Source organism: Lepidothrix coronata, unplaced genomic scaffold (genome assembly GCF_001604755.1).
Source record: "Lepidothrix coronata isolate B3197 unplaced genomic scaffold, Lepidothrix_coronata-1.0 Scaffold274, whole genome shotgun sequence".
Classification (NCBI taxonomy): Eukaryota; Metazoa; Chordata; class Aves; order Passeriformes; family Pipridae; genus Lepidothrix; species Lepidothrix coronata.
Window position 1 is genome coordinate 710804 of NW_016690454.1, and position 26484 is coordinate 737287.

At 35.5% G+C, this 26484-nt stretch overlaps 1 protein-coding gene across 10 annotated transcripts in view; it reads right to left on the reverse strand.

Annotated features, from left to right (window-relative positions):
- The window catches only part of SLC4A10 (solute carrier family 4 member 10), a 153157-nt gene that overhangs the window by 110694 nt on the left and 15979 nt on the right, over positions 1 to 26484 (reverse strand). For 7 of the 10 annotated variants that reach the window (XR_001878294.1, XM_017836283.1, XM_017836282.1 and 4 more), the window contains exon 1: positions 7900 to 8285. The exons of 2 other annotated variants lie outside the window; for them this stretch is intronic. Coding sequence is in view for 5 of the 8 variants with exons in the window: in XM_017836283.1 (XP_017691772.1) it covers positions 7900 to 7980 (81 nt within the window). In the remaining 3 variants the exon portion in view is untranslated. Of the gene's footprint in view, positions 1 to 7899; positions 8287 to 26484 lie in introns of those variants that run through there. One more of the 10 variants, XR_001878295.1, reaches the window with a different exon arrangement.

Genomic DNA, 26484 nt, shown 5'->3' on the forward strand with positions numbered 1-26484 from the left:
AGAGTTGTATGCATGCAGACCATAACAATATTAGAAAGACAGATAGAAGGAAATTCTTTCATTAAATAAATAAATAAATAAATAGGAACAGGAAGAACACAGAACACAACAGCACAGAAGCACCAAATTCTTCGACCCAAATTCAAAACAGATATTTTTGGAGGTAACAGCCTCCACAGAAAGGACCAGAGATGAGGTAGCATTAATAAACAAGGGAACAAAGCTCTGTGGGCTGGAGGGAACAGCAGAAGGTAAAAAGACAACCTCTAGGTACTTTGAGACCGGTAACCAGAAACATCAAGAAAATAAAAGGAAGACCAAGTAATGGAGGAGATGAGAAGTTTTGCACCTGAAGGAAAAAGAGAAGTGACAGGAATGACACAAACTGAACCAAAGGCAGATGTAATTTAAGGGATGAATTAAGGACATTACACCAAAGTGTAATTCAGACATAGGTTGATATAAGAACATGAAAAGCATCAGAAAACAGAGAGATAAACAAGCACCAATAAAGCAATCAAAAATCACAAGAGATTCATATATCCTGAAACTTCTGTTACCTGAAGCTGTTAGACATATACTCTCTCTGACATATATTAACAAACTACATTGATAAGGATGATTTGGTCTGACATAGTTATACTAGGAAAGATTTAATCCCCTGAAGCTTATACTGCATGCCAAGTCCATATAAGCTGTACTGGTCAAGATATTTTATATTTGTACACTCTGTAACTATACTAAAAGTTCATGCCAACATACACTAATAAATCTTTTGTAATGTAGAACTGGACTAATCTGAGTCCTATTCTCCCAGGAATTTTAATCATATTTATGGATCGTTTGCCAGAATAGCATACTGATTGCTTAATTCTTCTCAAGATACAGCGCACAAGGGAGTAAATAACATCAGTGGTCAAGTGTTCTTGTGCATCCTTGGATATAGAGAGGCCTGGGTTCTTGCAAAGGAGTGTTAGAGGTTTTTTTAAGAAGCCTGTTTTGTTATTTTAAAATGACTTATTCTTTTCCAAGCCCAACATCACACGCTAGTACGTGTGATATTTAACTTTACCAATAATTATTTTCAAGTAGATGTCTGAAGGTAAAGGACTGTAAACAGAATGAGGCCAGCTATTGTATTCTAAACCAGGCATACCCCTTAACTAATTTACTTTACAGGATCCCTGCTGCCCAGCTCTGTACAGAAGCAGCTGCCATAAGTGTCCAAAGCCAGAGAGTTTGAATCTTGTTTGCTGTGACTTGAATAAACAGCATAAGAGATTCATCAGTTCACCTGGAAAAGAAAGGTGCTATTCTTTACATTCCTCTATTAAATTAGAGATTTACAGGTGTGTACAGTGTGGCCAAGCAAAGACAGGAAAATTAAAAGGAAATTAAACTAGAAATTGATAATGACACTTTTATGAACATAAAAGGAGGCCCATGAGGGAAATAAAGTCTTAGCAATTACCAGCGAAATTTGTTTATAGCTGATGATACAGACGTTGCTTAAAACGTATATTTAATCCTTGTCTCTGCAATTGCAAATGATACTAAAAAGGAAACACTTTAACAGTTCTAATCTGCTGAAGCAGGCAAGAAACGGACTCAGAGCATGTCTCACTTCTGTGCCAAGGTTGCTGTTACTGTAGATGTTCAGGACACAAGGCAGTGCTAGTAACTACTTTTGACAGCACAAATTACATCTTTCACTGACTTCCACAGCAAATATGCGTGTTTGCATTAGAAGTTAGATTGCTGAGAAATTTCAGCACATCTTTATCCTACAAAATAGAAAACCACTCAGGAAAGAGGAGGAGGAGAGCAGAAGGAAGACTGGGCAATAACCAAGCCCAGTGAGTCACTGCAAGATTCACTAGCAGCAATAAGAAATTCATTGATGACTACGTGCAGAAGGACTGGTGACAGTACACTGAGATCTAGCAGAGGATCAAATCTGCCCAAGGCAACGAGGCAACCACATTCCCAGAGAAAGAGGTCTTCACTTCCTTCTGGAAGAAAAGAATGCCAGCACAGCTTTTCATTGTCACATGGTTCACATTTCATACGTTAGGTAAACTTTACTGGCAATATCCAGACAATGCCACTAAATCCTGTGCCCTGGTAACCAAAGACATGGTATTTTTGCCATGTATTAGCACAACTACCATAATGTGTATTCTAAAGACAAGATCAAGTCACAGTTATCAGTACTCACAGCTAGGCCTATACTTGTCATGTGGAATCTAAGCACCTAGGAATAATCTTCAGCAACACAGTAAAAAATCACTGTATTACTGTCACTGTTATTAAACTATCATTTTGTATTTTTCATATGTACTAGATTTTTCTATTGATCATTCAATGTACTTCATTAAAAATATTACATAGCAGGCAACACTGAGGTAACACCAACCAACCTCAACTTTCTTATATACTAACAGTTGTCTAAACTTAAATTTCAGGTTGTGATGTGCACAATCACCATTTAAGGCACACATACATGAATGAAGTCTAGAATTCTATATTTACCAAAATTTATTCCTGAAACAGGAAGTTAGAGAAACAATGGGAAGGAAAACCGGGAAAGAGAAGTCTGATTGTTATTTTCCAAGTTTAAAGTATTTCAGATAACCTTCGAAGAAAAATAGGAAATAAACACTTAAATATATTTTAAAAATTAACTAAAGTGTGATATCAGGTGGTATAACTGACCTGCATGGTTAACTCTCAAACAGAAACCCTCTTAGAGTATAACTCATCCCCTCACATTATAAGCTTGACATCAAGTCTCCACCATGCCAATTCCTATCTCCAAACAGACTCCACACCTGAATGGACTTGCTCAACTGCAGCTCCCCTTACTAACACAAGGACAGGGTATTTCTCAATTGTTCCACTTGCAGGATTCAGACAAATGTGACACTGCCTTTCCTGGAAAATTTTAATCACAGGATTGGGATACAAAACTGATACTGCTTTTGTTAGAATACTTTTAATTGCGTTAAATGTGGATACAAACCATATGGGTATGATTTCTTGCACGTATTTTAATGACTCTGCGTGCCTGCATAAAATCTTTAATAAAGAGAATTTAAACCAGTGAACTCATTATGCCATCAGGAGAGAAACGGATGAATTTTAAATCACTGCAGGCTCCTATATACATTTTTGTTTCATTTAAGCAGCCTGGAGAAAAGAGGGAAGCTATTATAAAAATGAGCAAGTTTTTACAATACCTCAACACTCCCTCATGTTGCTTAATGCCTGTTTTACATTTTCAATGCAATGCACCAAATTGAATATTTTTTATCACTTGATCATTGCTGCATTACTTGAGAACATTTGAGAGTTCCAAATTTCCACTAGAAATTAACAAATTGTTTTTCACAAGTTGACTAAAAACACAAGCTTTGAATCACTAGAGTTCTTGTTCAATTTAGTTTACTCTTTTTTCAATTATTTATATCATACCAGATGATCTTCTTTTATTCAGTTACTTTAAAATTTGCTTAGCTCAAAATATTAGTCTAACCTTTCCCTTTAGGATTTATTCTCTGCTTATATCAATTGGTATCGAGGGATGTATATTCCATATAAGACATTCCAAAACAACATGAGGTTTCATCACTAAAACAACCGCTATGAATTAAGCAAAGCTATTTTCAAAGCTTTTCTTCTCCATAAGATTACCAAGAAACATTAGTATTTATAATTTTCTGTACATTCAGTCCTCATTTTTCAAGGATTCCTGTCCATATTTTTCCATAAATAACTGACTAGTTAATAGACAATCCAAATTTCCTTACCAGATAATGTGATTCTGCCCCCCTACTCAGCCCTGTTGTAACATAACTGGAGAGCTGTGTGCAGTTCTGGATTCCCTTCTTACATGAATTACACTGACATACCAGAGTAAGCCCAATAAACAGCCACAAAGGTCACAGAAGGAGAGGCTGAGAGTGCTGGGACTGTTCTAGCCTAGAAAAGAGAAGGCTCAGAAGTGTCTTAACAGAACATACAAATTACTTCACTGGGGACAATGCAGAGAAGGCTTAGCCAGACTTTTCGTAGTGGTTCCCAGTGACAGGGCAAGACCAAATGGGCACAAATTAAAATATGAGAAGTATCACTTAAAACATAAGAAAAAACTTGGTCCCCTCAATAATAAGGGAATAGCTGTATTTCCCCACCTTATCATCAGTCACATCTTGTAATCTCTTGCTAGTACATACATTGCTCAAATGATTCAGGAAAGCGGTTTTAGGGTCACACTGAAATCAGTATGGCACAATGAAAAGCAGGATGTAGTTTACTCTGTGGTTTATATTGATTCTACTAATGAAGCAATCTATTAGAATTTACCAGAATTGTGGTTCAGCTTCTACTTAAAGATATTCTAATGACAGCAAAGCCACTGACCACAACAGTGTAACAGCACTCATGTTAATGGGTTTTTTTTAATTAATAATATTTTTTAAAAGTTAAGTAAAGCAAAATAAATATGGCTTGCAAGGAAACAAAAAACAACATGAACAAGTCAATTTATTTATAAGGCTCATTACAGGCTAGGGGGGTGAGAAGAGAATGATGCGGGGGGAGAGACAGAGAATGAGCCACAGCTGAGATTGTTTCTTCTCTTAAAAAGTGTACTCTAACTAATACATAGTCATTCTCTTTCACTGCATTAATACCATCAACTTCCCTACTATTTCCTCTCACGTAGTTCCACCTCCACAGGAATTGATTGGGACTAATTGTGACTCTTCTAAATTTTTTTAACAGATTACTGTGGCATTATTGCTGTGATTTGTTCATATTTTCATACTGCATCTTGGAAAAACTTCTTTAAATAATCTTCATTCAGAATGACTGCATGGTGATATTCTTGGAACACCAAGCAGAGTGGAACATTCTTGGAATTATGTATTTTGTGACCATGCAGTTAGTTGTAACCATGTAGTTTGGTCATGATCTCCCATTTGTCCTAGTGTTGCCATTTCCTTAAAAACTGGCACTATAACTGGCACTATAACCTACCAAAAAAGGTCAGTAGTGTGGAATCAGAATGGCAATCAGTAACAAGTAAAAGCACTACCCAACTGTGTATGTGCATGAGTGTGAGCACTCATGTTTAGAATTGGTAAATGACACGAGTATTTGGCTTCTTGCCCAACTAGTTAGTTAACACTGTTCCTAAAACAGTGTTTCTGTATAAGATCTTTATCATAGAGTCCTGTAAATAGCAATGTTTAAAGATAGCAAAACACATACTCATGGATGTGTATTCGTTGTGCTCAGTCAAGGGAAAAGAATTCTTTAGTTAGAGAGATCCTTCCTTACACAGCATTCTTTAAATACTGACAGTAGCAATCAACTTGAAGAGGGATGATACAGTTTTAAAGAAGGCACAAAAAAGTCTTCCTGTTAAGTTGATACTAACACACTGCCACTGCATTCAATGGCTCCAAACTTGTGCAATATGTCCAAGTATCTGTGAGTATATTTTAAACATGTCTTTTTTTGGGGGTGGGAGGTGAGAGTTAAACAAGTAAAATAGTTCGTAGTTTTACATTTTCAGGTCACTTCAGTCCAATTCCCTGCTCTCATGTGTCCATCTTGCTGCAATTTCTTTTCTTACAAAAGAACTTCACTCCCTTAATACATTCTTTTGGGGTAGTCCATCCAAATGAACAAGGGCTTATAATGGGACTATGTTCTTTGAATGAAAAAACACATTCAAACTCACTTGCGATAGTCAGTAACAGTGTTGTTTCAAAACAGAATGACCTAAACACAAATCTCCTCAAGCAAGCATTTTTCATCAATTCATTTTCCTCTGTAGATACAGTTTCTATCATCAACAGCCTGCAATGGATGTCTACTACACTACTGGAGATTATTATCAATGATACATTTCAAAGCCATCCACAGAATGCAGTTTGCAGAACTAAAATAAACTGTTAAACAGAGTCCAGGATAAGCACGACCTACTGCTGTAGCTTCCTGATGCAAAATTCCACAGAGATCTAATCATTTTAAATAAACAAAGAGGGAACAACTTCAAAATACAGCTAAGTCAAGATTTTAAATTGAATAAGGAAAACAAATAACCTGGGGGGAGGGTTGGTCCTTTTAAAAGGTCCAGAAATACCCTGCAAAGCACCAAAATACCGTGAAACCAATACTTTCAGGAATTTAATTCCAATGCCAAGAAACAGAATGTACTCACTGTGACTAATACATTAAAATACTGAAAATAAATTCTAAGAGATTAAAAGGATCTTGTAGCAAGTCAAAGGTATAGTTAAATCATTCCAAACTTAATCAAGCTTAAGAGCAGGGCAGTCCTTACCCATTATTAAGAATGTAAGATGGATCAAGTAGACTGGGAAACTGTAAATTATGGCCAGTACAAGTAATAAAACATTTTTTACAAATATGTTTTCAATTAAAATTAAAAGCTATTTTTACTGAAGAAATTTGCTGCACATTCTTGATTTTCATCTCCTGTGGTCTCCCACACTCATATGGTTCCAGCAAAACGTTATTAAATGGGGGTAAAACCGGAATATAGTTCTAAATGCAAAATCAAATCCATGATTACATGTTTATATTTCTAGGTGGATATATGAAAATATTTTCAAAGCTTGATCTCTAATCCTGTGCTTTGGGGTTAGAAAATATTGCTCACCCCTGCCAATCTGCTGTCCAGTTACATGTGAAATTTGTTGCTCCATAAGGGTAAAGCAAGTGACAGAAAAATTGCACACTACTTCCAGGCTTCAGCTGAGCTTTTAAAACACATGGCCAAACATGTTGCCATGGAAATGTTCTGCAAATACATGTAGAATTTCTTAAGATGGAGCTGAATATCTTTTTTTAAAATAAATTCTCCTACAATTTCAAATAGAATTGTTCTATGATGTATTCCCTTGAATACATCATACTATCTAATATCCCTCGAATACATCCACTATCTAATGTTTATAACACCTAAAGTGGTAACAGTATCTCCAGATCCATTTTGTGTTCTATACATGAAATTAGGCCACTACCTTCCTATGTGAAATACCCATATACGTGTTTTCTTTTATGTACTCTGACTTTCCTATCCATCACCACTATACATTAGCAAATCCACAAGTATCAGCCTTGCAATGAAGTTGGCAACAGTTAAAAACAAAAAGGATGAGACATGCTTCAGTAAAATGAATTCAGGTTTAAACAACATTCTAAATTTTTAAGTTATTAATCTTCTCTTTTACAACCCTTTAGTATTAGTATGCGTCACTGAGTGTAATAATTAAAAAGAGGAGAGTTATCTTGCCGAAGTTTCACTGTTATGTTCAGTGAGCTATTTTTAAAACTGATTTGAAATGAAGCAAAAAGAAAAAATCTACTGCTGCAAAATGAAGCAAGATCTGTGCCTGCAGAATAGCTCAGTCCTGTTACACAATGTGATACGTTGTTTTAAATAACCTGCTACTGTAGGTAAACACTTGCCTTATACTGCATTTCATATTACAAACAAACACATTCACAATAGCTTTTGTGTGCCATGTAAAGATAAAGCAAAATCAAAATGGAATACAATCTTGTCATTTTACTTTACAGCAAAGGTATAACCCTTTAACATGAATCAGTTAAAAGAAAACATATTCAGAATAAAAACAGGTTGAAAATGTATATGGTATAAATTTACATTGTTCAAATAGGAATTAACAACACATTAGAATTCCAAGATATACATTGCTCTGCTTATGTAAACAGTCTACCCTATAAATCCTGCAGCAAATCCAACATGAAGCAATTACACAGACAAAGAGATTGCAAATGACCTAAAACTGTAAAACAAAGCCTGTGTTAGAAATATTAGTATAAACTATGAGGTCATACCTGATGGCTTAGGGACTGTAATGTCTCACCGGTTCCAAGCTGCATGACCTTTCTATTTCCAGAGACCCCCAAAAATTGCATTTCCTGTCTTACAAAAGTACATCACAGACCCGTCTATCTTTCAAAATCTTCTGGGCTAGTGAAGAAAGCATTAACAGCCATTCTGTCCATCAGTAAGTGCTGGAGTCATTACCCTCAAGATATCAGATCTTAAATATAGTTTCCTCCGTGCGATTACAGACATCCAGTAGTCAAGGAGGCTGACACAGCTATATCACTGATGCTGCTAATGCCATCTGAAAACAGTAAGCTTACTGCTTAAAGCAATCCTGCATCATCCAAACAGAACAAGCCACATCCTTCAACTCCTCACTTGCGTTTTTTATAAAACCTAGCACTGCCATTATAGATTTAGTTTTTGTCTGTGGTCAGCTAAAGGAGAAATTAGATATTATGCAACCAGCTTTGCATTAACAAAAGAAAAACGGCAGATGAAGTGACATATCGAGGTTATCAAATTTTGCTTGCATGACCACTCCTCAGCAAGCACTGTCACCATTCAGAAGAAGTATCACAATCTGATTCAAAGGAAAATCAACAGAAATAAATTATAAACAATTCACAGGCAGCAAGGTATTTTAATACCTCTGCGGTACTGAAACAGCTATTTTATGCAGCTTCATGAATCCTAGTCCCTATTAAATTAAAAACATAGCTTGCCTAAGTATTTTTAGTGTTTATTTTCAATAAATTGCATGATCACTGCATTGTTTCCATTACTCCCTGCTAGCAGCCAGAAAACAGCATGACTTGAAAACGTGCCAGTATTATGACAGCAAAAATGTGGTTTGATATCAAACAAAACAATCATGCATGGATTTCTTCTGATATGAGAGACCTTTCAAGCTAACAAATGTACAGTATAGTCCTTAATAATATTTAAATTAAGACTAAAAATTAAAAACTGGAATTTTTATTAAAACATATATGATAAAAGTGAAAATTATTGTTATAAATCATTACTTGTATTTACCATTGCTAATATTATGGCAAAAAACTTATGCAAACAAAACAATCACTTCACAGAACTAAGATGAAACAGTGTCACCAAACTGGTAAAAGTCATCATTTAGTAATTCCTCCAAATTCCAGACCCACAGAAAAATTACTTGTGTTCACACAGTGAAAAAGTAACGTTGAAATCCATATCCTTAAATACACAGGAACTTTCCCTCAACACATATTGAAATACCTTGCTACCAATTGAATTTTACTGATAGGTAAAACCTGGAGGAAAAAACTCTTCCCTAATTTAACTTCAGCTTGCTCCAAGCGTTATTCAAATGAATTTGGATATCCCTCTTTACTTAGAAACATACACAAAAGCTGAAAGCAGAAGGAAATTATTCTAAATTAATTCACCCAGATCCTATCCTGTTAGTTTAAAATTATTATTATTACACAGTTGCAGTAACTGTCCCTTTGTGTAACTGAAGAGTTAATCAAATTTAGTTTATAGTCATTCACATTATGGCACTGGCAAAAGCAAACTGGTCTCATCCATGAATACCAGATATTTCCCTTTAGGAGGAGACACTACCTGCTAATAGATTTTAACTGAGTTCACTTTATACAGTGTGTAGCTGCTTCAACATAAGGATGTTACATCTACAGAGAAAGGGAACTCTGTCAGCCACACATTGGTACAGAGTTTCCAGCAAATGTCCGGTAGCAGAGCTAGTCAGAGAAATCTAGGAGGCTTTAAAGTGCAGCAGAGAACTAGATCAGGCCTGATTTGATGCTGCTTTTTATATTTTCCACGAGATTTAATCCTGATGTCCAACAACCTGACACTGTCTTTTTACTGCTGCTGACAGTGGCAGTCAGGGAGCCACTTTCAAACATTTTGAATGTTCTTGAAAGCTGCCACTTTTGAACTAGTTCCTGATTAACTCATTAATTCACTTTCAATCTAGAAACTATACCTAAATCTACGGGCACAAATATAAATACATATGCACAAGGAGACAAAAGGCCCTTCAAAAATCAAAGAAGAGAGCTGCAGCAGTAAATGAAGGAGAAAATAGCATTCCCCACATCAGTATGAAATACGAGTATCTCCAAAGGTAATATTTTTATTTCCAAAGGTAATTTACAAAAGTAATAATAATACAGCAGCCCTAAATACTAAGTTACTTACTCCTATGCAAATATTCAGTTTTGCAATACATTCTGATCAGTAGCTACTTACAAGGGAAGTCAGGGAATACAACGTCGCATCTCTAAGCTGCTGGCAACCACTTCCAAGTCCCCCAAAGCCACCAAGTTAGGATGTGAAGGCCAATAAGATGGTAAGAAGTGATACATCAGACACGTATGTTGCCAAGCCACCTTTCATAAATACCATGTAGGCTCTCCCTGCGCAAATCTTATGCTACGTGATGATTTCAAAGAGTGAAAAACACAAAGCTAGGAGCTATAACCACAGCTGTCAGAAACATCACTTAAGAATTTCTGCTCACAAAGAGTACCTCATCTTTCCTCCAGCTGGACATTTGAAGATTTCAAGAACTAGCAAAACACAAGGCAGAAGACTACTGTCCTGAGTTAGGTTAAGATCTCAGTACAAATTGTAAATGCACTCAGAAATATACTATTATTTCTTCATGCATATTATCCCAGCTAGGAATACTTTCACTGAAGTTATTCCATGTTTTTCCTCATGTCAATACAATTACTATTTGCAGAAGCGAAAACTTCAACATTTCTTTAGCAATGTTAAAAGAGACAGAGTATAAATACAGTACCATTTTTATAAAGTATAGATATTTATTCTGAGATGTTAAAGGAAAAATCTAGCAACCCATTCCCTTTACAGTATCAACAAGTATAACTTTATGCCATACAAAAGCATTGCTCCCTACAGTTTGCTTTTATTTAATTTTTATTCACAGGAAAAAAAGGAAGACTAAAAAAAGATAAAAGCAAATTCAGAGTTCCTGTGAATTATGCACGGTGAAATAATGGTCACTTTGAATCTATCACAAATCAGCTTCATATCAAATAGAACTGACCTAAGCAGTGAGGGAGCAAACACCTGAAGCTCTGTCACCCAGCTTTTTAAATTAATGTTTGCTAGTACTAATGACCAGGAAAGAGAACATTTGAGATTAGTGCAAGGTATTATGGACTGTAAAAGTAAGGTGACATTATGTAGTGCTGTACCAAAAGAGACGGAAGAATACTAGTGCATATTCCTCAGCAGCATTTTGTGAGATTAATTTTACCATATATGTTTTTATAAATGACCAGAGCATAAGTAGTATAAATTATACTCAAAAAATCAGTCTGGGTTGTTCAAAAATTTCTGATATTGGAAAGCACTGCTATTATATGAGGAATGGAACACTACCAGGAAGACATGGACTATCTCTAGGATCACAAAAATAAAAATGAGGTAAAATTTAATAGTGCAAAATGACAATATGTGAACTCATAGATTATTAAGTTTCCTCTGAAAATTGAGAGGTCAGCAGTTGAAAAATACAGTGAATGAAACTATGGGGACAAAGCTATCAAAAAGTAATTATGAGCTACCAACCTGAAGTCCCTATGGAAACGAAATGAAATTTTAAAATTATTAGGTAATATGTTCCTAGTACACAGACATCAACATTAATGCAATCATAAACACTATTAAAATCGTATTGTTCTTGATTCTGATCATCTATTGTCTAAAATAGGAACTGAAACTGGAAGAGAAGAAGAATTCTACAATGGTCAGGGAAATTTTGAGAAGAAACTGAAAACATTACCTTTCTTAAGCTTAATAAACAAAAGACTAAGGGAGATCTGTGTAGGTGTGTCAAGAAAGAAGCGCCAAGGAAAAAGGAAAAAGAAAAATACCCAAGTAAAAATTTGGAACAAGCACAAATCCATACTAAGTTATCGTTAATTTGGGGAGGGGGGTGTTAACTATAAGGGGGGTTGAAGGCCTGCAAGAGCAGGAAATCAAAATCAAAACCCAAAAGTGTATCTTGCACTCCTCTATTTCTACAAGAGATGAAAACAGTGACAAATGAAGAAAAATGCAAAATCTTAGGCTACAGCAGAATTGGTACCAAGAATAGGACCTAAGGAAAATCAGCAGATTGCCATGTGGCTCATCAATGATTGGAAATTGGTTTAGAAACCTGAATTTAAAAAAGTAAACAAAAAAAAAAGATTTGATAACAATTGTTTTTTCCTGTATTGATGACACCAAATTTTCGTCTTGATACATAGAATGATATTGACAATCAGCAATTGTCAATTGCTCAGCAATTTCTCTTAATCAAAATAACTAAATAATTCTAAGTTTTAGCTGATTGCTCAGCTCAACACAGATTAAAAAATATCTTTGTACTTGAGTGGAGTAAGCTGAAAAGTAATTAATGGTAGCTCATTCTCCTTTAATCCTGATGACAGGACTATATCTATTACCTTTCCTTAGTCAACATATGTGTCTCTCCATTATATTACTGTTTTGGTTGAGTTTTGGTTTGGTTTCAGTTTTGTTTTTTTTGTTAAAAAGTGTAAATATCCTTTAGGCAAAAAGGAAAGTCATTAGGAAACCGAAGTTTAAATTTATTAATTCGGTTAAAACTTGTTATATTTTATGGACCTACTGTGTTCTCTCAGATGAGATACTGTTCTCCTGGGATTATTTCAGCAGGCATTATGTAAGTCTAATCAGTTCATCTGTGGATAACCATGACTGTGGTTAAAGGAAACTCAAAACATTTATAAAACAAAACAGGAAGCATGTAGAGGCAGACCTGAAAGACAGATGCATAGTCAAAATTTGCAAATTAACTGCTTCGTTCCAATCCTGCCTAGCAGATAATGCAGCTGTATCAAAACCTGCCTTTCCAAACACCCCATTGGTAGTGTTGCTGTATCCTAACTTTAAAATTCAAGCCTGTATCTCAGGCCAGTCCCTGATGATCCAGATCACTACACTAAATATTACTGACAAATTAGAATAAATTTATAATAAACAGTTTGAAAACAAGATTTCTCTCCAGTATTTCACCTTCAAAAACTATTTTTAAATGTCTGGCATCCCATTTCCCAGAAGATAATGTAAGAGAAGGTTGACATCTCCTTTCTCTCAGACTGCTGAGGAGCAATCCTATACTTACAATGTATATAACAGATGGTTGCTCACACTTGTTCTTGGAAAAATACAGAAAATAAAGAGTACAAAAGCTCCTCAAAGCTTGCAATCGTGCATTTATTTTCTTAGCAAAATTATATTTACATAAATCACGTATTCCAGAAAAGTATTTGTAAAATCAGTTTGAAATGGTAAATTTCAAATGTGCATCTATAAAGTGAATAGGTTCTATTTAAAATAACCATGTGTCTTTTTCTGACTTAAAGGAAAGCAAAGCTGTTCACCTTTTTAAGCACCTCAACAGTGCAGTAACTTGTGGGTGGCCTGGAAAAACCTTTCTACTTTTATTAACTGACTAAGGACACGGCTGACTAAGGGCTTAACTTGCAGCCACAGAAATTTATTTTCCTGATAACAAAGAGATCATTTAATCAAAAAGGCTGGAACCCATTAGCAGAGCAAGTTCTAACAGCTTTTCCACAGAAGGAGCAGCAGGACAGGTGATGTTGCTCTAGGTGTCTCCCAAATATTACACAATACTGAAGCTGCAGCCTAGTTATATATTGCACAGCTCATACCTTCCTTTCTTTGATCTTTGTTCATCTCTTCCTTGTCCCTGAAGAGGAAGAAAAACCCCTTTTTCTTAAGAAAAATTTGTCAGCTCACTAATTCTAGCTTCTTATATGCCTCAGAATAGATTTGACTTTATTCTAAATATTTTGCATTAAAAAAGTTCTCTTTCAAAGAAGAGAAATGTTAAATTTTGACATATAATTACCATTATCCTCTCTGCTAGCAGAAAATGATGGCAAAACGCCAACTTGCTTGTCTGCTACAGATAAGACATTTCCAAGCTTCCATCCTTCCCTTCAGAGAAAACAGAAGGGGAAGACCAGCCAGGAGAAAGCCTACCCTGTCAGCTGATCCTCTAAGAAATAAAATTAATATTCTCCTAGCAGAAATCATTTTCCTCTGAGCCTGAGGTAAATGATATGCCTTACCATATGTTACGATGGTCCTTTCAAGAATGACAAATTTGATGAATTTTTCCTGGATGGTCTTTCTCTCATCCAATCTCTTCTCATCACCTCCAGCTTCTGCTGCAGGCAAACTCTCAAGAGGCATAAATCAGCATAGCATCACCAAATTATATAACTTCTATCCACTGGGGATTTAGCCCCTTCTATTTCAGCCTTAGCAAGAAAAAGTGCCTGTGCATTCTTCAATAATCTTTTTGATCTGTGTAGAGCTTTGGAGAATTACCCTGACACACTGCTGAGCTTCGACACCATAGTGAGCAGAGAATCCACACATTTTTCTTAAACGAAGAACTCTATAAAGGTTTTGTCCAATTACAACATATACAGAACTACCTCTAAATCAGAAAAAACTCTGCTTCAGTTCAAACGGGGAAAAAAGGCACAAAGGTTCAGGCAAGTTTCTTCACTGTATATAGAAATACTGGCATACTTTGAATACAAACTCAGCTATGCACTCCTCATTAGTTCACCTATACTTCTAGACAATCAAAATGTCTGAATACCATTGAAAAACCACAGATACTAGATTATTTGTACATCATTTGTACATCATGGTCCTTTGAAAGTTTTAATTTATCAATAAAATATAGATATGAATACAGACATTTTAAAAATCTATCTACCAATACATACACTTCAAATTTTCTCATCTGCTGTAAAATATGCTGATTCTAAACAAGAATGACAATAAATAAAGATCAATTTTAGACAGTATTTGTCAGTCAAAGCTCATCCAAAAAGAAAACTGCTGGACAGATCAGTTGCCCCAAAATTTTCCAGGCTGTTTTAACTGTTTATTTCAGCGATGTAAAACAAGAGAATTTGTAAGCTTAAATATTAGAGCACAAACATAAAACTGCTCCTATGCAAAATATCCTTTAGAGTCTTAGAAGACAGTAATGTGGGATGAGAACTGCAAAAGTTGGGAGGCAAAGTCACTGCTTTGAAGAGAGGTAATGGGAGAAAAGAGCTATTACTAGAGTATAATTCAGGATTAGGTTAGTCTTGACAAAAAATATATGACAGAAAGAATGCAAGACAGTAAGAAGTGCTTTATAAATGCAATTTATCACATATATATGTAATATATCAGACAGATTACTATCTAATTTTATCACCCCTACAGCTACAAAAATAAATAATAAATATAATTATTGAGTAGTTTATTCCAAAATCAATTTCAAAACGTGAGCCTTGAAACAAACATTTGCTTTCTTTCAAAGTTAACGAAACAGTCCACATGGAAAGCAAACAGGTTAAGATTAGCTGCACCAGCTCTATCTTGCCATCTTTTCTCTGGGAGGGGACACAGAAAAGGTTTTCAAGCAGAACACACCTCACTAATAGCTAAACTTCTTATTTATGACTGTGCAAGGTGAGGCATCCATAGCCTAAACAAGCACTGGGTGGGGGGCAGCCCTCCTCAGGCTTATGTAGAAAAAATAAAGAAGGGAGAAGAAAGAAAAGCCCCCTCTAAACTAGGAGCAGGCCACAAAGCTGATGTTGGGATATTCTGGATTAAATTATAAAATCAGAGATATAAACTAGACAATTTCATAGATATTTACAGATAAAAGTGGGAGAAAAGGTATAATTTCCCAGAATAATTCAAAATGTTTTGAAAATCTAATTGCCTGCATACTTTTTTAAATATTTAAAACAGAATTTTGCATTCAATAATGCAAGGACATAGATAAAAATGTTAAGATCTCAAGAAAGAAATAGCCAATGATTCCTTCAAAGACAGAAAACTGGGACAAAATGCTCATTGGAACATACAGAGTCTCCCATAGGAGCTTCAGACACTGCCTGCTTTTATATTTAAACTGCCTTTTAGCTACTTACTTCAGTAGAAGACACTTGCGAAAGAGTAAAGGTGTAAAGGACAATGAAAGATAAAAGAACACTGAAATGAAGAAATTTAACACTTAGACACATTCCTGGGGACTTTCCTGGTTTTGAAGTTGTTGGTGTTGATGGTTTTATACATGCTTCTATTATAATGATAAGCAACAGTTAAAACAAAACAAAAAGGTCCACTCTTGTGAATACTAGTTTTATTAAACACCGTTTCCCACTTTAAGTAAAGAGCAGGTTGCAAACACCACAGTGAAATTACAATATGTGGAGTGCAATAGCAGGTCTTCTGGATTAGCCCCATTGTAAAGACTCTCTACCCTTAAACAAAAATATTGACTGTTGTGTTGTGTAACTGTGAAGTTGGGGGGTTGGGGTTTTTTTCCCCCTAAAGTGCAGAGATCTTTATTTCCATGATTCTTCATAGGCATTTGCTCTTAGGTGTACATACATACACCACACATACAGATGTGAGGAAAGCGTATCACTTGTCACCCTAAACTATTGCCTGAACTTGGACTGCCTAACAGATTTTTTGTGCATTACACACAAAATAGAACTATCGTCTGACAGTCTAAATCCTAAATGATCAGAACTATCATGGGTAAATATACCCAGGCTAATAAACCTCTCCATTCGTACTAAAAGTCAGAAGCAGCTAATTTCACCTTTTCCCTCTCCTTACAACAGTGAGAAATACAGTGCTGGGAGCACCTCCCCAGAGAGTAACGATGGCAGACACAAGGTTCCCGAATTAGACAATTTCTTCCCTGCTCTCATCTCCCTCCAGTGACCATCAGTGGAACCACCACACATCCACCACCAGCACAGGCCTTCTTCAGGTCTTCCTGCTCTCTTAAAGACTTACTGTTTTTGAAGTTGGTGAGAAAAAAAAACAGATGAGTCTGGAAGCAAAACCAAGGCTAGGTAAGAAAAAAAGAAAAGATGTCAATCTGAATCTGCAAGCAAGCAGTTATTCCATTCCCTCATATTCTCCTCTGCTCAAAACCCTTTTTTAAAATTCCTCTTAGGTTAGAGCTGTGAGCTATTTCCACACACATTTCAGAGAAAAGGGTTACTATAAAGCAACAGCATTCTCATCACAAAACAGTTGTCTAGCAGCCTCATGATACTCCTCAGAGTGTGTATGGCTTCAGCCTGTGCTACCTCCAATTCTTTGAAAGACATCACCATACATTCTTGAACTAAAACCTGATCGCTGAGTTCTCTGATCAGACTCAGGAACTCAATGAAGGTCTGTAGAAACACTGAAGTTGTATTGATAAAAAGAAATTACATCAATCCGTCAGAAAAATTCATTAATAACTGAATGCTCTCACTATCCAGAAAAATGTTTCCAAATTTGATACAAAAACATTATGCTACTTTCTCTTTGTTAGAAGAAAATATTAAGATTCAATACCATAGCATTCACAAAAGTACATGGTTAAAAACTGACTTTGAACTATGTCACCAGTATAACAGTCTTATATGAGACATGGTGCTACCTTTGCTATCCGGCCATTTCAAAACTCAGATGGATAAAATGCTGTAAATCTCCTGCACGAAATAATCTTTTGTTATCAATGCCCTAAAAAAAAATCTACTTAGTGCCACACTTCATGGCTTCCTTAGCAGTACCATGTCGTACACTGAAGTCTCAAATATCACATAACTTAATACCTCATATGAATATGAGATCACATCCTTCCAACTCAGCATATTCTGTTAACACCATCAACCCAGATAACTTCTAAAGTTATTTTGGTACTTGGATTGGCTTAAGGTGAAAAGTTTTTTAGGTAAAAATAATAAATGCCGCTTACTATAAAAAAACTTTTAGCAAACTAATGCAAATTGTAACTGCTGCCTGTTTGCAAGTTTGTAACGAGATAACACCACCAACACATCAGTCACAGTAGCACTGAATATTGTAATTATTAAGCTTGATTTAAATTATTTGAATTCTAACAGATGATCTCCAAGTTTTGGATTCACTTCTACTTTTATTATGTAAAAACAAAAGGTAATGTTTTTACATAATAATGTTAAAGAACACATTCATTAATTTGAAGAATTTTCAGATAAATTATTAAAAGTTAGGGTTTTCAGAAGTGAAGTAGAAGAAATAAAAACCATGAAAACTTGAGCTAGTTTTAAATAACTGAAATTACAATCTCATTAAGTCCACGTAAGGAATATTTTTATATTATTTTTATTAGTTCCCCCAAAATCTATTTTTCAGCAAGTTTTCAAAATGTCCTTAACCACAAATTCCACCTCAGATATAATCCAAGAACACCTGTGTTATTTCAATAGTCTGATTATTCTCAAATTTGTATATAGTACTTATCTTTTATAGTACTACCATTATACATAATGATTCTTCATTGAGTCACCAACTCAATTTTTGTCTTTAAGGATGAGTTCTACATTTTAACATGTTGTGTTGTGTGCAAACTCAAAGGAGAATAGTATGCAAAGAGAGAAACATGAAAAGAATCATTCAAATGTGGTACCAGACACACACTAATAAAAGTTTTGAATATTTCAACTACCTACAGTATTTTCCAATTGCTGCCCAGAGACAATGTAAATCTCAAATGCAGCCTTCTCTCTACTCTAAAAAAAAAATAAACTTACTTTGAAAAAAAACATACAGCAGTCAGCACCCACTTGGTAGCAAGGTGACCAGAGACTTCTATCTATTATTTCATAAATTCTTCCCAATATTAAAGTTGTTATTCATACAACTCATATAAAAGCCAGTTTACCATAAATCATTTTAAATATCACAGCTATAATATGAATCCCTATAAATAACTCACTCAAGAAATTAATTAACAACAAAAGATTACAAAATTCACTTGCTAGTAAGAGAAGTATTTAAAATAAATGCAATAGAAATAATTCATACTAATGTAAAAGACAGTACTGAGCATTATAAGCCAAGAAAAGCAGTTCAGACCATATCATAAAAAGAAAATTCTCATAAATGTTTCATTTCTTTTAAATTACTTTCTTACCTCATCTAGCCTCCAGCAGTCAATAGACCACAGGCTTATAGATAGTCTATTCTAACTTCAGAAACAACTTTCTTACTTGCCAAGGAAGACAGAAAAGTGACTAGGGAAACCAAATCAGAGCTTGAATTTAAGGTAGTATTGTATCTGGGCCTGTTGCCTCTTTCTCACCTTGAAAACCAAAAAAATGCATTCCGCTATCAGGAAAAACAGAATTACTTTACCTCAAAGAAATGAATTCTCTATTCAAACAGATGCTCCATATACTCACTCTATTACTTCTCCCAAGAACACAACGCCTAAAAAACGCACTGTAGGTAAAAATTTGAATCTCTAATTCCTAGCACCTTCATAATCCATTTCAAGAAAAATGCTTTGCTCTCCCTCCCTTACGCTCTCCAGCCCCTCTACCAACATGACATTCCTAAGTCTAAGCCTATTTTCCAGGTCATCAGTATGACCTTGTGCAAAGCATTACAGCCAGTGGGGTTTATAGCTAGATGGCATTGTACGCACATGGAAACTTATACTTTCTATCATTTTTGTATTAGTGAGGTAAGCAAATACTTTGCTTCTTCTAAAAAGAAGCTTTTGGCAATTTCAATCTTATCTTCGTGTGTCTTAATCATAGAGGACAGTTTGGAGAACTGGGCTCTCCCAGACAGTGCACAAGACAATGCCAAAGGCTGACCACCAGACCCTCAGATGCTCAAGAAGCTAAAAATTCTCATATGCTACCAAAGCACAACAGGCCATGCTAGTCACAGAAAACACTTTGACATTACAAGAGAAAGACTTATTTCCAGCTCAAACTCCTTAGAAAAGTTTCGTAATTTTTCTGGTACATAATTTAATTTCTCATAACCCAAGACATACTGAAGTTAGGGCAGCTATCACAAGTATTAAAATAGTAGGTTATTTGTAAAATTAATTTTTCAAGCAGCTTAAAAATTAGTATTCAACAGTTATCTTACATTTTAATAGCTCAAGTGCAAGGTTTTTCATAAGAAATACATGTACTGCACTTTATACTAATTATCATCATCAACATTAGCAGTAGTAGTAATATTAAGAACTTTTGATTTGAACCAGTGCTACCAGCAAAGCAATGAAAGGAGGTGAAAGGCACAAAAAGCAGAAGTCAGAGCCAAGGATTTCTTTTGCTTTGTTCTAGCAGGGAACCCTGGACAGGCTCAGGGACAACTGGCATTAGCAAGGTCCAGATTTCTGTTCAGGTTCATCCTTTCTTTTATCCCCAGGCAGAACCCTCTTAGGAGGCTCCTCCTGCTCCTCTCCCAGCAGACTGCTCCTGACCCCCCCCCATTCAGCACCATCCCTCTACCCAGTCTGTCAAGCTAGTCTGTATACTAAAATAATAAATACAGACTGTATTAATTATTCATACAGTCCAATCTGACACGTTATATTGAATGTCACGGTTAGCCTGAAGGTAGAAAATGTTGTTTTACATAACATTCATTAAATGTAGTGAACTAAAGTATGTTAATTGGGTAATAGACAAAAAGAACTTAGTATTTGGTAGAGACTGGTCACTGTTAATACAGTGTGTATTGTATTGTGTTAATACCTTGGCTGTAATTTTATGCTTAATGAGCAAAAGAAAAAGCTGATTATTCAGAAAGCAGAAAAAAAAATCACATGTGTTACGTGTTGGAAAAATAGCCTCAGGTGACAGAAGAAACACATACCAAAGGAACCTGAACTCTAACAAAGAAAGTATCATTTCAAAACCCTGAAACAACATGCTGCCACTGGAAATTTTACATATTCAGATTCTAGGAAGCAATACTTAATTGTTGATGTCAATAAAATGGCAAAAATATGATTTTATTTGCACAAGTTATCTGTTCTCCCTATACTATGTAAACATTTATCCTAGGTTTTTTTATATTTCCATTTACTTTATGGCAATTCAGATTAAGGCCTCCATATCAAATAATTTAATTAGGAAAAAAATTAAAAGTAAGAATTTATTAATTAAACTCCTACTCACACCAGGCAAATGTTGGTGGGAAATACATGTGCATATGTCTGGCACTGGAAATAAAGCCCATGCAATTAAAACTCTGGCCTTATGTTAAAACAGTTTTTTTCTCATTCCATATCTTATCTCCCCACTTTCCACCTGACTTGAAAAGGCTTGACCAAAACTAGGAAGCATTTTGATGCACGCTATTAGAAAGAAAAAAAAATCCAGTTAGCATTCTCAGTAAAACAAAGGCCTTTACTGTCTTCAGAAGACAACTGGAATAATGACAGTAACAAAGAGAACAGATGACGATCATAAACCACTCAGGATAAAAGCAAAATACTTAATTTCTTTCTTAAGATCAGCAGCATACATTTTCGGTATCATTACTCAAGTCATTAAAAAGTGAATCCTAGTATAAAAGACTAAGTAGGAAAAATTAAGAAAAGGAACCTCCTACTCACAATGTAATTTAGATAGAATTTACATAAATTCAAAGCAAGTCTTAAGCTTAAACAAAAAACACACCACACACAAACTTACAAACAGAAGCAAACCTTCCAGAAAGATTAGCAGCCACCTGGCCTAGAAGCTGCGCTGTTTGGGGTTTTTTAATATTAAAGTTTCATTAAGGGCTAAAACTCTGCTGTGAGACACCTCAGTCTCCACAGAGCCAAAGAACTCAATGCCTCACCAGCACCTAACACCAGTCAGGGCCTGAGCTCAGGTGCTGCATTCACCTCACATCTGTCTGCTCAACTTTCTCTGTTGTTCTCTGAAAAACACATGTCCAACGCCAGCTAAAACACAGAGATGGCCACTGCTTTGTTTTCTAGCAATAGTGTAACACCATACACCCTTGTTTGTTCCACTGTAATATGGGAGATATAGGTCTGCTCCTCCTCTCCACCTGAAAGAATTCAGGCACTGTCTTCCCACGCCTCTCAAAAATAGCCCTGTTGGGAAGGCAAGCGAGAGTTGCTTCACAGTTGCAACACTCTTCAGGGACAACAGAAAACAGAAAGCAAAAGGAGTTGAACCCATGTCTCATGTCCAGCTTCATTACATTAATCACTGAACCACTGACACACTGGCCACCCTTTCCCCAGAGAGAAAGTCAGGGAGATCTGGTAGCAGGTCAACACCCAGGCATCTTGTCGAGGCACCTAACCTAGACTCTCATACTGAGCACCAAGTTCAGGAGCCTCCACTTGAAAATGAGAACGAATGAAAATAAGGCCAAACCCTTCATAAATGCCCAGGAAACTTAGAAACTTTAGTCCTGTCAAACGTCAGACACCTGGGTGATTTCAGGTGAGCTGGTGCAAATGGCACAGTACAGCATCAGCTGCCAGCTCAGAAGGAGCATGTATGTTCTAGACAGATGTAGCCAGCAGAAGCACAGTACCATGCTGTTGTGGCAAAGCTGCCTCCAGTTCTGGATTTATTTTATCCAAAAGTGGTCAAAAACATGTGAACTAAATTTGCGAATGTTGCCATAGTGCAGAAAATTTTTCCACATCAAGATGGCAGCCGTGCTTCAGGCCAGGCCTTAAGGGAACTGCTGGAACCAGCTCAAACTCACAATGAGCCACAAGATTCACAAACATCATTATCCCTAATGCTCACTGCTTAACTCTAAGCTCATTAAAAACAACTTCTGAGCACTCAGTTGCAAGGTCTTTCACCTCTACCTAGTTATGACCCCTGTGAGAAAATTTGGTCTCAAGTAAAGTTCCTTCAGGAACAAACAATGCCACTGCCCAGCACTAACAAATACCTACTTAGAGGGGATAACACACTAAGTATGCAGGGCAGACCATATTAACACAAGTTGCAACCAAATTCACAAGAACCACAACCATTGTGTAAAGTTTCTTACCCTAAAAATTAACTGAGGTGCCTAAAGAAATAGCTTTTTTTTTGGATATGGTTTGTCCTCCAGAAGAATTCACAGCATTGGAACCACAGAGCTTTTGTCAGGAGAAAGTTGCAACATTTCCTGCAACACATGAATGGTATCAAATGCAATTAACTGCTCTAGCAAGAGTTCATGTATCTCTACTAGCTGAGTATATCCCTTAGCACATGCATCCTTTCCAGTCCTCCTTCTCTGTGCTTCACATAGTTACCTGCAAAGGATTTATTATAAGTGAGTCCAATTATGCATAGCATATAGTTATTTCTAAACAAGGATGTCGATTTAATGAAGCCCCGTAGATTTACAAAAGGCAAGGAATCTGTCATCATCACATCACATAGAGTTCTCTCTGTAATAAGTTAAATAGATGAAAGAACAATGCTGGTCCTGCTTTTGAGAGATGTAACATCACCCTTCCTAGGGTGTTAGGAGCTCAGGCACTTAGACAATAAGCATCACAATACGTCTTAAAAAAATTAAAAACATAGCAAATAATCTTTCAGGGAACGGACGAATCATTCCCAATTTCATTTCTGTTCATGTTTTACCAATACCTGTGCTTTGACAGCTAACTGCTTTCCAACTGTCCTAAGAGCATTTTACAAAACTGAATCATTTAGATTGTACACCAGGATTTAATTTCTTAAAATGCATCTTTTGAGTTTGACTTGAAGAGCCTAACCAGGTAAAGAGAGGTGAAATCATATGTTCCCAAAAGATTCATGAAATCCATACAATAAAGTGGTCAACAAATTTGTTCATTTAAAAAAGAAGAGATGAAAAACATAAAGTTTAAATGGTTTAAGAAGATAACAAGGTACCATTTAAACTATGGGTTGAGGAGAATAATTTAGGATGGTTTAGGCATTCATAATTCAAAAGAACATGAATAAGTTTTCCATTGTAAAATTCCAGTGAAACTTCAGCAATATCTTTCAAACAACAGGATTATTAAAGTCTGTAGAACTCAACAATTTAAATGAAATTAAAATCCCAGCTTTCCAGACACCCAGAAGTGCTAGACTGAAAAAAATATAAGGTAAGAGCTGACTCTTTCCTAGTACAATTGCTAGAAATAATAAAGAAATTCTTTGTATTGTCACTACGTAAATATCTTTACTAATCTCCTCCAGTTCTCAGTAATGGCTCACAGCTGAATTAGCTTTTAATTGTAAAGGGTAAGAACATTTCTGGCCTAAAGGAATCAGGTACAGAGACTTAATCAAATAATCAAGCAGACAGTTCTTTGTTCCTTCCTTAGCAGCAGATTAGCACATAAGGAGAGAAAAATCTTCTTGATAGGTGACATGACTTAGAAAACCAACCTAATCTTGACAGCAAGACAAGAAAATGAAAATTGTAAAGAATTGCTGCAAGGATTTATATGAGGCTTTACAACTTCAGGAAGAAAATTAAATTTGGAAGTATTTTTGAAAGAACATAAATAACATTTAAAAATAAAGGGATAAAGTTACATATTCAAGAGATTTTTCAGATGGCAATAAAACCCAATGATCATCAAAATTACTTAGGCAACATTAGAGAAACCTCCATCTTCATATTTAATCATCTAAATTTTATACTGGGGTGCTGGGAAATACGCCCAAAGCTGTTACTAGTGTATCAGAACTATTACTGCTGTGATTCTTCAACCAAAAAATTATTACAACTGTGATATTTATAACACAGAGACTAAATATAAGTAAGCCTCCAAGCAAAAATACATTACTCAGATGATAAATGACTTTCACTACATTTTTTGTCATTTATTCTAATAACAGTTGCCCTATTTTCAGAAACTTTATATCATTCAGCCTTAACAAGTCTTTTCCAGAGGGAGAAAAAGACTATTAAATCCATTTTTCAATCATAACTAGATGGAGAAAATTCTATCTCCTTAAGTGAACACAATCACGTTCAGTATGTGAAGATTTTTTTCCTTGAAAGTCTTAGCATTTCTGCTAAGAAAATGACCATATTTTCCCTATGTAAGTGATAATGTTTCATTCCTATTTTGAAACAACAGTCAATAAACTGGTATCAAATTATTAACAGCAAGAAAAAAAACAGTTAAGATAAACTTATGAACACGTTAATCATGGAAAAAGTGTATAGTGATAACTTGGAAATTCTGCCCTTTCCATTTCAAAATTTGACTAGAGTCAAAGTATTAAATTTCCTCCATCTAGGTAGGCTACTGTAATTTAATGCAATTGGTGATGCATGGGTGCGACATCCCTTTTTTGCCAGCCATCTCTGGTTATCCTCATTTAGGCCATCCTGAGCATGCCCAGCCCATGATCCAGTTCTTCAAAATATTTACAGTCCACTCTAAGTGAAGACTGTGAACCTTATCAAATCAAGTACATGTACAATGAAGATGGAACGGTTGTCTATGAACAACGTGAAGGCTTCACTGTGCTCTCCTAATGCAGGGTACAAAGTATTTGAGAAAGGAGTATAAAAATAATTGTGGCTAGAGAGAAATCTAGTGCTAGAATGAAGTCTATAGTAGATCAGCCAAATCATGCACTATTATGAAATTCTGCAGAGTGCTCTTGTTTAACTAGACTCTCCATTCAAAACGTATACACCATATTCCCTCACGTAATAAAAACCTGCCCACAAGAAAATACCAAAAAACTATTAAAACTATTTGAAACAAAAAGGAAAAAAACCACAACACGTAACAAACCTTACAGATTGATAAATATATATATAAAGCACTTGATTATGCTGTAAGACTTCAGTGAAAAAAGATTCCATCAAATACATCATAGGAACTGAATGAAGTTCCATGAATTAAAAAGAAACTAATAAGTAAATTAACAAGAAAAGAATCTCAACCTTCATGTAATCTATTATGCAACTTTTTCAATACAGTATGCAACAGCATGAAACCTCTGCAATGCAACAGTAATCCCCATCTTCTGCATGGTACTTGATAGGTCCACTAGGAGGTCCAGCTGCAATTCACTGGGGTGGATCAGTTATTCACCTTGGAATTGGGAGATTCTTTAAGGGAATACTGTGATATTAAAAAAAAAAAAAGAGTCCCTTTATTTTTTTTCCTGTTTGTTCTATAATTCTCCAAAATAAGACATTTTGGAAACTAGTACAAATTATAGCAGCAATTCAGATATTATATTTCAGCATATGACCTGAAAATTCCATACACTCCGTAAAGAATCAGAATTATGAAATACAGATGCTAATTACCTATAATTTAAAGTGTATCATATTAGTCTGTTCATGCTATAGTGATCCAGAAGATGTTCTCAAGACATAAATGGACCACTGAGAGTGCAATCCTATTTTAGTCTATGTTCATCTTTAAGATATAAAAAAGTAAATGAGGGAGCAATCTTTTTTTTTTTCCTCCTCCAAAAGAAAACCAGTATCAGAAAGTATCCCATTAGAGGGATCACAAAGAAAACAGAGTTTGAGAACAGCCTCATCATTGCTGAAGGGGATGAAAGCTAAAAGGTACCTAGAGAAATAAACAACTTTAAGCATTCGACTAACCAAATGTACAGCAGACTTTGCCACCGGCATCTTGCCTGCGTAGTTCTCTCTCTCCAGGTTCTGCCCTTTTG